Source organism: Aquarana catesbeiana, linkage group LG08, assembly GCF_042186555.1.
Source record: "Aquarana catesbeiana isolate 2022-GZ linkage group LG08, ASM4218655v1, whole genome shotgun sequence".
NCBI lineage: Eukaryota > Metazoa > Chordata > Amphibia > Anura > Ranidae > Aquarana > Aquarana catesbeiana.
In genome coordinates, this window is record NC_133331.1 from 132,665,509 (window position 1) to 132,680,638 (window position 15,130).

General features: G+C 41.0%; 1 protein-coding gene across 1 annotated transcript in view; it reads left to right on the forward strand.

Moving 5' to 3' along the window:
- TNKS2 (tankyrase 2) overlaps positions 1-15,130 on the forward strand; it is an 81,616-nt gene that overhangs the window by 23,194 nt on the left and 43,292 nt on the right. The window contains 4 exon segments of the mRNA XM_073596414.1: positions 66-160; positions 9,164-9,230; positions 11,150-11,336; positions 12,863-12,984. Of these exon segments, the coding sequence (XP_073452515.1) occupies positions 66-160; positions 9,164-9,230; positions 11,150-11,336; positions 12,863-12,984 (471 nt within the window).

A 15,130-nucleotide genomic window follows, 5' to 3' on the forward strand; every position in this document is an offset into this window, starting at 1 on the left:
ATAATTTATTTACTTTAAATCTGGTGTTTTGTGTCTTTTAATAGTATTCTTTTCTACTTCTACAGTCAACCCCTCTTCACTTAGCTGCCGGCTATAACCGTGTCAAAATTGTACAGCTGTTACTTCAGCAAGGAGCAGATGTTCATGCCAAGGATAAAGGGTATGGCAACATGCATCCCTTTCAGCCAATTCTTGTTATAAGGGCAATGCCAGCATCAAGAGTTGCTTGTTAATGTAATGCTGCTGTGATCCAGTTAGGCATGTTTATGGAAAATTGCTGTGGATTTGCATTTTGTGTTTTAATTTGCATTGATTTGGCTACATGGTTGAACTCCAATTGCATATTCATTAGAAAAACTTTCAGCTGTTAATATACCTGTCAGTTGTAACCATCACTAGTAAAAACATTTTTATTCGCCACTCTTGGCTCTATTACTTGCAGTACCTATCTAGTCCGTTGTTTAATTCAAGCCACAACATTTAGGCCAGGCTCACACTCTTACACTGCAGTAATAGGCATTATGCTGTATCATCCATTTCTAATGGCACCACAACCGCACGCTAATGCACTGCCGTTCCTTGTGTCACACAAAATGGTGCATGCCCCTTAGACTTTATTTTAGCTTATTTATACCTCATTTTGAAAGATTTCATCTTATATGGGTAATTTCCACATCCAGCTATCCTTGTAAATGCTATATTCCATTTGTTGGGCAGCTTGACAGCATTTGTGTACTCCTTTTGCAGAGGATTTATCGATTTTATTTATTTTTTATCATTTTCTATCAGTTGAGAATAAAATACATTTTTATAAAGCAGGGAATGTAACTTTCATTAAGGACTCATGCACACTGGACGTTTTTACAGCTGCCATTAGGGGCGTCTGGCTTTTTTTTTTTTTTTCTGCTAAACTCTCCTCCATGTTAGTCTATGTGTCTGTGCACACATAGGCTTTTAGCGGCGTTTAGTGGCAGAAGCTTTTAGAAGTAAGAAGAAAAACCCGGTGCATCCAGGAGCAGTAGAGTTGGGGCAGAAAAAACGCTTGACGCTACTAAAAGCCGCTAAGCGTGCATAAAAGCTAGTGCTTGAGCATTAATTCATTTCAGTGGCCAAAATAAATCATTTAAATTATTTATCACTGCTGGCTTCTACGAGAGTTAAAAAAAAAAAAAAAGTCCTGTGTTTGAGGCCTAAACGTTCACTGGTGCTGAATTACTCAATTATGGTCAGTCAAAAAACATGGTCCTGCAAGATTCTCCTGCAGTGAATGTTTGAATATCAGATTCACTTCCTTATAAATATTCATATAAGTCATTAGTTAACCTTCTGGTGTTAGAACACCCCAATTTGCTATGTTGTAAGCAGGGAATATGTTCATTTTAAAGATGAAGTTCACCTTAAAGGGTAAGTTCTACTTTTCCTCCTCTTGACTAAAAGTCAGCTACAGTATTTGTAGCTTCTAATATTATTGTTTTTTCCCTTTATCGTCTTTCAGGACAGCACATGAGAGAGTGGCTCCACCCACTAGGAAACAGGAAACACAAACTCCACCACATTTTAAAAGGAGGCTTCTCCCCACAGCTCATCAGTTTTTGTGTTTCCTCCGTCAAGGGAACACCTAGTTAGGAGTCAGGATCTCTTAAGGTGCTGTCCTGAGAGGCTAGGCTTCCTACCCCACCATACCTTTTTTTTCCTCCAGAGAGTCCGCTCCTCCCACGCTACGCCGAGGGTAGCTGGCAAGTGGGCTCCCTTTTCCCTTTTCAGCTCAGAGAGCCGCTCCTTAGGCGGCGGCAGCCGTTCACGGGTCTTTTATGTACAGCATGTCAGTGTTACACGCCACCACATCTTTTTGGAGGCAGAGTAGAGACTCGGCTGTCCGGAAGTGAGATATCCGGCAAGGGGCGGCACTGGGAACAGGCGCATCATAATTTCCGGCGGAAATTGCCCAGGGGAGGAGGGGAGGGGCGGTCCTGAGCTAAATGCTACCATACAATCTTTTCGCTCTTCTCTTGCAACACTATCCCTGAGTCAGACAACTACCTCAGGATCCTCTCAGGGCTCACAATTAATCCCAGCAGTAGAGGCTGAAGCTGGCCCTCCTACCCAAGGGGAGCATTCCCCCTCTCGCTCCAGGGAAGAGGAGGAGGAAGAAGATGATGCACCTTCTAGATACAAACTGTCCTTAGAACAAGTAGACAGTCTGTTTAAAGCGGTCTATGCAACATTAGATGAAGAAAAGAAAGAGCTATCGCTGCATGATCGAATGTTTGCAGGGCTTAGTGAAACAAAAAGTCGCACTTTCTCTGTGCATTCGGTAATCTTGAAGGCCATTAAAAAGGAATGGGCTGATCCATAGAAAAAAACTTTTTTCCCAAGAGCTCATAAAAGACGCTTTCCGTTCAATGAAGACCCAGAGGCGCTTTGGAACAAAGTTCCAAAATTGGACGCAGCATTTTCCCAAGTTTCCAGATCAACCGACTTGGCATTTGAAGACATGAGTATACTAAAGGATCCCATGGACAAAAGGATGGATCAGCAGCTTAAAAAGGCTTGGCAATCCATCATGGGCAACCTAAAACCGGCTATGGCCTACTACCTGTGTCTCTAGAAACATGGAGTTCAGGCTAAATCAGCTAAAAGCCCACATTATAGCAGATTCACCCAAGCAGGAGATTCTTGATTCTTTTTCAACTCTAGCAGCAGCTGTAGCTTGTATTTCTGACGCTTCTGCAGAATCAATAAGGATGTCAGCCAGATCCGGGGCATTAACTCAGCTAGGAGAGCTCTATGGCTGAAGACTTGGCCTGGGGACGCGGCGTCCAAAAATAAATTGTGTGGAATTCCCTTTATGGGAGATCTTTTATTCGGTCCTGATCCTAGATTCTGTTTTAGATTGACAGCTGATTAAAAAGAAATTTCCTGTTAAAAAGAAAAAGCAGCCAGTTAAGCTTTTTTTTTTTGACCTCAACAAAATCAGGAACAGGGTAACAGGCCCCAAGAAAAGAGAAGAAATTGGTCGGCACAAAGAGGTAAAGGCAGATGGAATGTCCTTTTTCAATCTTCCTGCGCCAACCAATAAAAGACAATGACTTGTGTTTGCCTGTGGGAGGAAGGCTTCAAAAATTCCTTCCTCTCTGGGAAAGCATGACGAAAAATTTATTCTAAACATGCTGGCCCAGGGATACAAAATAGAACTTTTGGACCCTCCTCCAGAAAGATACTGTGTTAACAGACCTGCCAAGGGACACAACAAAGGCCCTAGCCATGAAGAACCTGTTGGGGGATCTGATGCAACCGGGTGTTGTGATTCAGGTATCTCCAGAGGAATGTTACCGGGGTTTCTACTCCCATATTTTCCTGATAAAGAAACCGTCAGGAAGCTTCCGTCTCATCCTCAATTTAAAACTTCTAAACAGGTCAGTCCAATACAGGCGATTCCGCATGGACTCCATCTTTTCGGTAAGAAATCTTTTAGTCAAGGGATGCTTCATGGCATCAATCGACTTAAGGGATGCGTATTTGCATGTGCGTATAGCGTCTCTGTCTCAAAAGTACCTCAGGCTGGCAATAAATATGGGGAAGGAGGTGCTGCATCTACAATTCAGGGCCCTCCCGTTTGGTCTTTCTTCTGCCCCTTGAATATTTACCAAAATAATGGCGGAAGCCCTAGCTTCTCTCCGTCTGCAGGGAATTGCGGTCATCCCTTATCTGGAGGACCTTCTATTCTTTGCCCCTTCCAGAGAGAAGTTACAGGTAGACCCGATCAAGGCCCGAAGTCATCTGGAAGCCTTGGGCTGGATTGTGAACATTCAAAAATCAAATTTCAATCCAGCACAGAGAGTTCAGTTTCTAGGTTATCTGATAGATTCTGTAGAGCAAAGGGTTTTTCTTCCAGAAGAGAAAAAAGAAAAAGTCTTGAGTGTAGTAGCCAGCCTTCAGACAAACCAGGAGGTATCAATCAGAAGGATTATGTCAGCCCTGGGAACCTTAACTTCAACTATGCCGGCCATTCCATGGGCAAGACTCCATTTCAGGCCCCTTCAGAGTTTTCTCTTAAGGATTTGAGATCACAACCCAGAAATCTTTAGACACAAAAGTAAAGCTTCCCACCAGGGTAAAGAGGACCCTTTGGTGGTGGAGAAGTCGGGCAGTTCTGTCAAAGGGCCTACTCTGTTTTTTCCCGACAGAAATAAGGGTCACGACAGATGCCAGAATGGGAATGGGGAGCTCACTGGGATCAAAATATAGCACAGGGAGTTTGGTCCTGATCCGAAGCAGGAAGATCCTCAAACTGGAGGGAGTTAAAAGCAGTCGCGCTAGCCTTAGCTGCCTTCTCTGCAAACCTCCAAGGGTCCCATGTGCAGATTTTTTCAGACAATGCCACTACTAATGCATACCTGAACAAACGGGGGCACAAGGAGTGGGGCTCTTCTATTGCTGTCATCAGAAATCCTGGAGTGGGCAGAGAAGCATTTACTCTCCCTGTCAGCAGTACATCTCAAGGGCACGCTAAACGAAGTAGCAGACTTCTTGAGCAGACAAAAAATTCAGGAAGCAGAGTGGAGCTTGAATCCGGAAATATTCGCATTGATCACCCGGATGTGGGGGTGTCCACAAGTGGATTTGTTTGCATCAAAAGAAAACGCTCAGCTCCCTCAGTTCTTCTCTCTGCACCGAGACAGCTGATCAATAGGGATAGATGCCTTAGCACATCCCTGAAACTTTCATCTGGGATATGCCTTCCCCCCCCCTTTTCAGCTAATTCCTCTTGTATTGAGGAAAATACAAAAGGAAAAAGTGTCAGTAATCCTGATCACTTCGTTCTGGCCCAAAAGAGCATGGTTTTCCTCCATCCTACAAATGACGATCAAAACATTCTGGCAGCTTCCTCTCAGACAGGACTTAGACCCAGTATATCACCCGAATGTAGCCAGATTAAGTCTCACCGCTTGGTATCTGAGGAGCAGTTGTTAAAAAAACAAAGGTTTGTCGGAGCCTCTAGTGTCCACTTTACTCGCCAGTAGAAGGAAAGTTGACTAGAGATATCTACGCTAAAGTTTGGAAAGTTTACAACATTTGGTGTCGTTCGTCAAACCGAACTTTAAGAAGACATTGTGTCGATTCTGGAGTTTCTACAAAATTGTGTGGACAAAGGTCTTGCAATTGGCAATCTTAAAGTGCAAGTAGCTGCCCTGGGAGTATACCTGGAAAAACCTATTTCCTCAGCTCCTTTGGTCACAAGATTCTTTAGGGCACTTACTAGGTCCAGACCGGTTCTTACTAAACATTTTCCTAAATGGGACCTGTCAGTAGTTTTGCAAGCCTTCACAAAAGATCCGTTTGAACCATTGCAGACAATCTCATTGAGGAATTTGGCTCTTAAGACGGTATTCTTAGTTGCAGTTACGACTGCGAAAAGAATTGGTGAACTACACGCTCTTTCAGTAAAAGAACCTTTTTTGTTAATTTACCCAGGCAGGATTGTGCTTAAAACAGATCCGTAGTTTTTGCCAAAGGTGGCGTCAGTTCATAACAGGTCACAGGAAATCATCCTGCCAACTTTTTTGTTCAAATCCTTCAGGAAGAAAGGAAAATGTATTCCATAACTTAAATGTAAGAGTAGTTTTATTACATTATTTGGAAGTAACGAAGGACTTTAGGTCTTCGGACTCTTTATTTGTTCTTTTTTCTGGCAACAGAAAGGAACGCCAAGCATCAAAGGGGTCAATTGCTAGATGGCTAAGATTGGCCATTTCAGAAGCTTATTCCCAGATGGGTTTTTTTCCTCTGTCGGGAATACGAGCACATTCTACTAGAGCTCTGGCCACTACATGTGCAGAAATAGCTGGTGCCACCCCAGATCAAATTTGTAAGGCGGCTACGTGGCCAAGTTATTTAACGCTTGTCCGTCATTATAGACTGGATCTGTCATCCGGTGATCAGGCATTTGGCAGAAAGGTCCTGCAGGCTGTTGTCCCTCCCTAGTTTGTAAGTCTCTCGATTATCCTCTCGTGCTGAGCTGAAAGATAAGGGAAGATTCAAGTTAGACTTGCCGGTAACTTGTTTTCCAGGAGTCTTTCAGGACAGCACATGAGAGAATTGCTCCACCCACTAGGAAACACAAACTTTACCACATTTTAAAAGGAGGCTTCTCCCCACAGCTCATCAGTTGTAGTAGAGTACCTGCATCCCAAGCTGGAACACATGATCAGAATATGGATAATCACAGTATATAGATATATATTGATATAGAGAGAGCGAGATAGATAGATATATATATAGATATATATATATATATATATAGATAGATATATATATATATCTATATATATAAAATATATATAGATATATATATATATATATATTATTTTTTTTTTTTTTTTTCTCTCTATATACCGGTGAGTCTAACTTGAATTTTTTTTTTAAGGTGTTACAAAGTTTGTTTAGCAATTGTTTAGTAGTTTTTAGTGCAAACTTAACAGCCCAAATTACACATACAGAATCAATTGTTTGACTGGCACAAATTTGGTCTTCATGATTCCACTTTATTTTTGCACAATAAGTAAGGTAAAAACTCCAAAAAGTAATGGCATTTTCTGCAGAGTGGCGTAAGCAAAATATATAATCAGCTCGTTTAAATGCAGAGTGTCTTCCGTTTTGCAGCAGCAGCTTAAATTAGTGAGAAACTGTATTCAAATTCCACGAGGCTGAGATTTAGGTCAGATGAATTTCTTCACACATTTGCCTTTATTGCTGCTGTCCTAATTATGGGTAAACATGCTTCACTAAGTATACCATGAATACTCCTATCATTATGTTGAAAATCGAGGAATCTCTCTATTGCTGTGTGGGTACATTATAACTCTGGAAATATAGATGTTATGTACATAAGAAAATTACAGGTTACCTTTTTTGATAGGAAAATTAGTTCCACGCTTTTTTTTTTTTTTTTTTTTTTTTTTTTTTTTGAAAGATGCAAGAAACAGTTGTTTCTATATGTACTTGTACAGGAAGTCCCCGAGTTACAAACACAATAGGGACTGTAGGTTTGTTCGTAAGTCGAAGTTGTTTGTAAGTCGCAACACTGCATTCGTAAGTGTAACGTCCGCCTGTGCATGGATGTGGGATGTTCCAGGCGCTTATTATGTTATCTGGGGCACTTCTGGCCATGCACACTACATATGTAGTACTGCAGTATGGGATGTGTCCGTAGGTATTCAGGACCAGCGTGGAGCACAAGTGGCCGGCATTTGAGGACGTTCGTAAGTAGGAGTCATTCGTAACTCGGGTGTTCGTAACTCCGGGATTGCCTATATGTACAGTTGTTTATATACACTGATTTGGGACCTTAAGACCCCCTTCAAACAAACATTTTGGTGCATCCACTGTATTTCAGTGGTGCGATTTGGTGGATTATGGAATGACCGGGGCATGCAAATAGCAGAGGCCCCTCAGCCTATATAAACCAATGACAGGCTGACAGCGGGCGCCGCTGTTTGCTTGTAGCCTCACACAAGCTGTACCTGTGATTAGGGACATCCCAGGGTCAGACATTTGTTCCTAACCATAGGTAACTGCTTTGTGTGTGGCTTCATGCAAACAGTGGTGGCCACTGCAGCCTGTCATTGGCTAATATAGACTGAGTGGCCTCTGCTATTTGTTTGCCCTGATTGAAGCATCAAAACGGTTGTGTGAAAGAGGCCAAAAAACAGTGGTGAAAACCAATATCCTTTATTCCACAAAAACATTGAGCTTTACAGGTACAATATAGGGAAAACAAAACCCATTCTAAAACCATACAATTTTATTAATATGTTCTTTAAAACAGATTTACTCAACTGCATAAAAACCATATAAAAGCAATCATATTTGGACAATGCCCGGAACCAGGATTGGATCTCTGCCCAATTAATAATACACGTTCAGAAATTTTCCAGTTCCATCTTGTGAAAGTCAGACAAGGCATCCTCCCCGTGTGCTACGTCAACCAGTTTCATGGAAAATACCGCTTCTTCAGCACAAGGCAGTGATATGATATAATACATATTTATTAAAAAAAGAAAAAAAGATTATTACCATCAATTTTCACATAACAGCGAAAATATGCTCACATGTTAGGGCAGTGCAATGACCATAACAAAAAGTTTCTCAGGCAGACACAGGAGTTAAGGGAGGCACAGCATACACAGACCTGGAAAGGTAGACCATGGAAGGGCAGACACCACAAAATAAAACAATATCAAGAGGAACTTAACAATCCTATCCCTGTTCAAGTGCATAATCCCATAATTACACCAATGTTGTACAGGCTATATACTTACAGGTTAGATAGGAGGGAAGTAAAATCTATTTGACATTAACACCCTTGTTAACATGTTTACATTCTACAGAGATGGATTGTTGGGACCCCTGCCAAAGGATATCCCAACTGTAGGTAGGAAACCTAAAGCAGAACTGATTACAGGATATATATATAATATATAAATGGGACAAAAAAAAATAATGTAGCCCATACACTAAAGAGGGCAAATAGGGAAGCAACAAAACCTCTCCATCTAATCTCACTTGCCCCTGTGGCCTAACACAGGTTTCAGTCATGCCACCAATTCTGGGCTCGGCATGTGACCCAATATAAATGACTGTCAAACAATTGTAGTCGCATATCATAAGAAAACCCCCAAAACCAGGCATTTGGTATATCCTCCTATCACCACCTTGTCCTGAAGAAATGGTATTGACATGGCACACAGGGAGGATGCCTTGCCGGTAATTGTTTACGAGATGGAACTGAAAAATCTCTGAACATATAATATTAATTGGGCAGTGTCCATTTATGATTGCTTATATATGTATTTTATGTGGTTGAATACATCTGTGTTAACGTATTAATACATTTTTATGGTATTAGTATTGTTTGCCCTATATTCCTGTAAAGTTTGTGGGGTTTTTTTGTGCAGTAACAGATATATAGAATAGATATCCTATTGCTATTAGATTTTTTTCTAGAATGATTGTGCTGCCATCTTTATTTTTACAGTGTGTTTTGTTTTCACACTAAAGTGCTTGGAAATTGAAAGGTCATGCATTTTCTTGTGTAGACTGCGTTCATGGGCTTTTGTCCACAGCCAACATTGTTGCTCAGGTCTTTTTCTATTCCTTTTAGTGATTTGGTGCCACTTCACAATGCCTGCTCATATGGCCACTATGAAGTAACCGAGTCGCTTGTAAAGGTAATTGTGTCTTAGTTTATTTACGTATGTCTGTCATGCTGGATTACAGTGAACATTTAACTATAGATTTATCATGTTTATGCTCTTAGTATTTACTAAAAATACATACTAGAGCATTTGCTAAGCTATAGGAGCATTTGGCTTGCCCACTCCCGAGCCTCGCTCTGTATGTCTATAAGATACACAGAACAGGGCTTGGCCCTGCCCCACACTCCCTCCTCGCTGTATGTGATAGCAGTGGAAGCCAATGGCTTCTGCTGCTGTCTGTCAGCTGAGGAGGCAGAGCCCCCGGGAGAGCAGCCGCTCTTGTGTGCATTGCTGGATCGCAACCGGTCTCGGATAAGTATTAGGAGGAGCTGCGGGAGGGGGGATGGAGGAGAGATGCATACTGAAGGGGGGGGGGGGTTCTTTTTTTTTTTTTTTTTTGTTAGGTAAAAAAACAAACAAAAAAAAAAACAAACATTCAGCCCCTAGAACCACTTTAATGTCATAATTAAAAGATTATGCACACTGTTGTACAGAGGCTGTACAGCCTGCATACTGCCTCCCCTGGTACCCTCTGTCACCATGTTCACCCACCCATTGAGATGAATGGAAAGGGGCAGTTGTGTGCCGGAGTTTGCGGAAGGCACCTCCATGCACACCAATGTAGAGCGTGCGTATAGAGCATGTGTCGGGGTACATGCGAGTGTTTTATGCAAACCCGGCACACAATTGCCTCTTCCCGTCTCTACACAATAGCAAAGGGTCCCAGGAAGGACATTCCACAGGCTCTGCGCACTCTACGGCCATGTGCATGGCACCCTAAATATGGTTTATTTTTATTCATTTATAAATTAGGGATGTTACTGATTAAAATTTTCGTGTTCGAGTAATCGATTTTTTTTTTTTTTTAATCGATTAATCGACTAATTTCGATTAATTATAACGTACATACAGATCCAACTACTTTTAGCTGATGTCATGCGTAGCTCCACCCCGTACGCGTTATGTTCAATCAGAACTTCCTCAGCAGGGCGGGGCTACGGTGTCACCCTACAGTCTATTTAAATAGCACCGTTGTGCATCAGGGGGACCGATGGAGAGCCAGAGACATCCATCACCTGCTGAGACAGAAAAGTGTCATCTCTTTGGAAAAAAAGTGCCCTCATAATAAATGTTTCTTGATTGCTGGATAACCAATCAATGTCAGTTCATCGTCAAACTGACTTACAGCCAGGAAAGCCCTCAGATATGTTGATTTTCATAGCCAAGTCCAGGATTTACATAGATGTTTATCTGAATACTTTGACCAGTGAGATCAATCAAATCGTTAGGATCTGTCTTCCTCAATTTATGATTTCACGGACATCGACGTCACTGGACTCCTCCCCCCTTCCCTTCGTTGGCAGACGGAGGCACTTGGGGAAGGGGGGAGGAGTCCGATGACGTCTCTCTGTGATGTCACCGGATCTCCGATGGAACTCCCTGAAGACCCGGAAGCCGGCGGAGAGGAGTACCGATCAAAAGAATTTTGATCGATCAAAAAAGTTAACGATTAATCGAGGAATTAATCTTTAATTTTCCCAGCTCTAATATAAAACGATTTATAGTTTAAAATTTTAATTTTTTTTTTCTTTTTTTATATAGATAGAGATATATATATAGATATATATATAGATATATATATAGATATATAGATATATAGATATATAGATATATATAGATATATATATATAGATATATATATATAGATATATAGATATATAGATATCTATATATCTATATATATAGATATCTATATATATATAATCTATCTCTCTCTCTCTCTCTCTCCTTTTGAAACTTGTATAATTTTATAGTTAGGATTTGATCATAATGGGTGACTAAATATTTATAAATATCACAATACAATGTTTTTTTTTTTTTTTTGTTTTCAGCATGGTGCCTGTGTCAATGCTATGGATCTCTGGCAATTCACCCCTCTTCATGAAGCAGCATCTAAGAATCGTGTTGAGGTATGCTCCCTCTTGCTTAGTTATGGAGCAGATCCCAACATGCTCAACTGCCATAACAAGAGTGCAATAGATCTGGCCCCAACCCCGCAGCTTAAGGAACAATTAGCATGTAAGTTGCTTTATTTTTTTTATTTGTGACAAATCCCCAATGGTTTTAAAATTTGCCGTCCGGTATTTCTGTTGCTGCAGTAGTAGTAGTAGTAGTACAAAAACAGTCTGACGCCAGAAAAATGGGACATATGTTGCACTGGGAACCTTGTGAATGTCCAGCAGGAGCCCAAAAAGCAGCTGTGTGGGTGAGCTCACCAGGAGGGGTGTGAATACAAGTAAAAAACATTCAGGGGCCGCCTCAATTGGAAGCGCTGATCGGGACAGTCTTGAAAGGACAAACAATTAAAAAGCTTGATGAGATAAAATCATGTGCCGATTTAATAATGACATATACTTAGATGAACAGTTATCTAAAAATCTCCTTGCATAGATAGAGCGACTGCAAAGCATGCTCCTCACTCTTTGACAGTACCTTGACCACAGTTGGTGGTGGACTGGCTTGGTGAAGCAATGCTGCGATGGCAAAACCTTCATGTATTCCTGGATGTCACTAGGAGGAGGGAAGCCAGCGTGTGCAGAGCCAGATGGACAATATGAGGCCTCGATTGAATCCCCAATGATATGTGGCAGGATGGTGGAACAGCCATAGAGTAAGGAAGGAACCAAGAGACGCCAGAACAACCACCGACCGGAGCTGGTGGATGGAAACACCCCAGTGTGACGTCTTACGATCGGGGAACACAAGTCCAAAACGAGGCTTGAAGCACGAAAGGGTGGAGAGCAAGCCGAGGAGAATGGAGAGAGAGAGAGGGTAGCTGTTGTCTTGACAATGCGTATCAGGTGTGGCCCTTCTTCAGGTCACGTGACGGCCAATGGGGTCTAAATAGGGGGGGACTGCGGGAAGGATCACAAATTTAAAAGAAACCATGATTGGTTTCACCACCACAGCATACCTCCATTGTTTAAGCAACTTGATGACAATTTAATCTGCATACACTGCAACTACTCAAAGACAAGGGGAACAGAAAAAGTAAAAGTAATGGACAAGAAAAATGGTTGTTCTTTAATGAGTCTGTTTATTGGTCTCACGTAGCGATCTTCGTTGGAGAAGATAACTTTGTTTACGTTTTCCTATACTGTAATTGCCATGTTTCAAGCTTGTTATAAGAGTATGACCATTTTAAATATTTGCATTGTGTATTAAGATGTCTTTGGTCACAGCATATGCTTTTATTTTATAACCTTTAGCATTGTAATAGGAATATGCTTACTGAAAATGTCTTTTTAAGGTGTTGATAGACATGAGATGGTGGTCAGATGATCCAGTTGAATAGTTTTCTTTTGAATGATTGGTAACATTTGCGTGCATATCAGCTGAGTGAATATTTATACAGCAAGCAGACAATCAGCCCAAAGACCAAACCTGGCTATTGATTCTAGTCCCAGGCTGTCTGCAATAATCCTATTCAGACCAGGTCTCATGTTTTCATCCATCTTGCACCAATTAATCTGAAATGTTTTTGTGTAGGAGTTCCTATCTACACTGCTAACACAAAACTGCATTTTGTCCGTTTCCCTATCTAGATGAATTTAAAGGTCATTCATTGCTGCTGGCAGCAAGAGAAGCAGATGTAGCACGTGTGAAAAAGCACCTGTCACTGGAAATAGTCAACTTCAAACATCCGCAAACTCATGAGACCGCCTTGGTGAGTTTTTTTGTTTTTGTTATAAAAGTTCTGCTTTAAAGCCACTGGAACGTTACAAGCTTAAAAGAAATTATATCAACAAAACAATAAATTCATTGATTTCTCCATAGTAAACAGGTTTTCAAATTGTTTTAAATTTTGTATTCCATTTAATTCTGATTGTTGAGGCGAAACTCCTAACAGGTGTTTTCTGAAATGCTCAGCTTCTGTAGGTCACTTCCATGAATGGGCTCCACATCTGCTAAATTAGACCTTCTGTGTTGGTGTGGCATTAAAGTGTTACTAAACCCACAACAGTAAAATCAGTCTGTATACGCAGTAAAGCATGCCTGTTATACTCCCTGTGGAACCTAAGGGGTTAATCCTCTGCATTGTGTAAAAAGACTGATCCTTTCTTCTCAGATCCTCCCCTTCCCTCTCCTTCTTCCACAGTCCCCAAACCATTTCCTAATAGAACAGAGCTTCGGGGGCAAGCTGCACATACGCAGTTTGGTGTTTATTGCTAGAGAGTGTTTGTTTTCTTGGGAAAGTGCATGTGATCAGTGCAGGGCCAATCAGCACTGTCCAGACAGAGGGTAAGGGGTCCTGCAGCCTGATGGGACAGTCATCAAAATGAAAACTCCTCCAAGTGCTTTAAGCAGACACTGATAGAAATCACAAGACTGCTCTAACTGCTGAGAAAAGGTATTTAGCAATTTATATTTACTAAAACTATTGCATTTCCATGTTCTGTGTACTATGGGAAACTAGATATAGTGAATACAGGGTCCTGGATTGAGTAACAATTATTTAAAGGCATTTGGCCTGTTTTGATGATCAACTAGCTATACTAGCATTTCTTATACAGAAGTATATCAATAAATCTACATGACAAAAACAAAAAAGAACAGCGTAAACTTGTAGGCCAAAAAAAGTAAAAAAAAGGCTTTACAATAACTGGCCTTTACAAGCTCTTAATTTCTTGTGTTACTCTTAGAGGTACTTTAACATAGGACAAGTTTCTACTTTCTCATGAGAGAACTGCATACCGCCCCCGCTTGCCTGGAAAAGCAGTGTATGTCATACTGTAAAGTGAAGAAACACAGATTCATGTTTTTTAGCTTAAAACCATCATAGGTCATCTGTCTGACCCAACTTCCCAGTAAAATGACTCCAGGGAACATTTGCTTATCTTAAAAAGAAAAGGAGAGAGAGAAATGTTGCTGGATATGTTTTTTACATTCTAATTTGGCTAAATATATTAATATGCTTAATAGGAATACGTTTATAGATGCACACCCTGATTTGGGAGCCCCCCCCAAAAAAATATATATATTAAGGATGTTTACCAAATTCCTAAGTTCTTGGTCGGTTGCCAAGAAGTCTACACTGTTGCAGCTGTTTTATAGGAAGCCATAGTTACCAAAAGAGGAGACTACTCTCTAGATTTAGTTCCCAGTTTTAAGTTTACAAATGGACTTGTGCATTTGTAAATACCTTTCTCCATCCATTAAGGGACACATCTGAGTTATATGCCTACAAGAGGTTAGGATTTTGAAAATAGAAAAATCACAAGCCAACCTCCATATAACTCCTTCTCCTACCCAGGAGGCTTTAGATTTTTTTTGCTGGTATGCTAGCACTAATTTTAGAAGTCTTTTCACTTCTCTATATCTTTTAGTTGGTGACTTCCATCAGGTTTCTTGCTACAACGCTGATCTATATATATTTTTTTTTCTCTGTAATCGCTATCAGATTTCCATGTTACACAGGTGCTTGAGCTGATAGCTACATAGCAGCTCTCCAGAATGACTGCTCCTCAGCGTTAGCTGAGGACTCCGCCAGACTGGACGTGCAGGAATAGCCTAAAATGTGATCTTGATGCACTTTCTGCTTTGTGGCACTTTCCAGACCTTAGTGTACTGTGTGTATTAGTCACTGAGCGCCTTCATTATCCAGAGCTGTCTCATAAGCCCAAGTGTAATGCTGTTTCTGATGACTCCTTTATGTAAGCCCTTTCAAGCTGAGGCATCATCAGCAGCCATCTCATTATTTCACTGTTAAGCCCTGTTTCAAATTTCCTATTACCGCTAGTTTTTACTGCAGTAAAGGTTAAATCCCAGAGATCAAGTTTGCTGATTGTTGGGTGCACACTCCACTCTCTTTC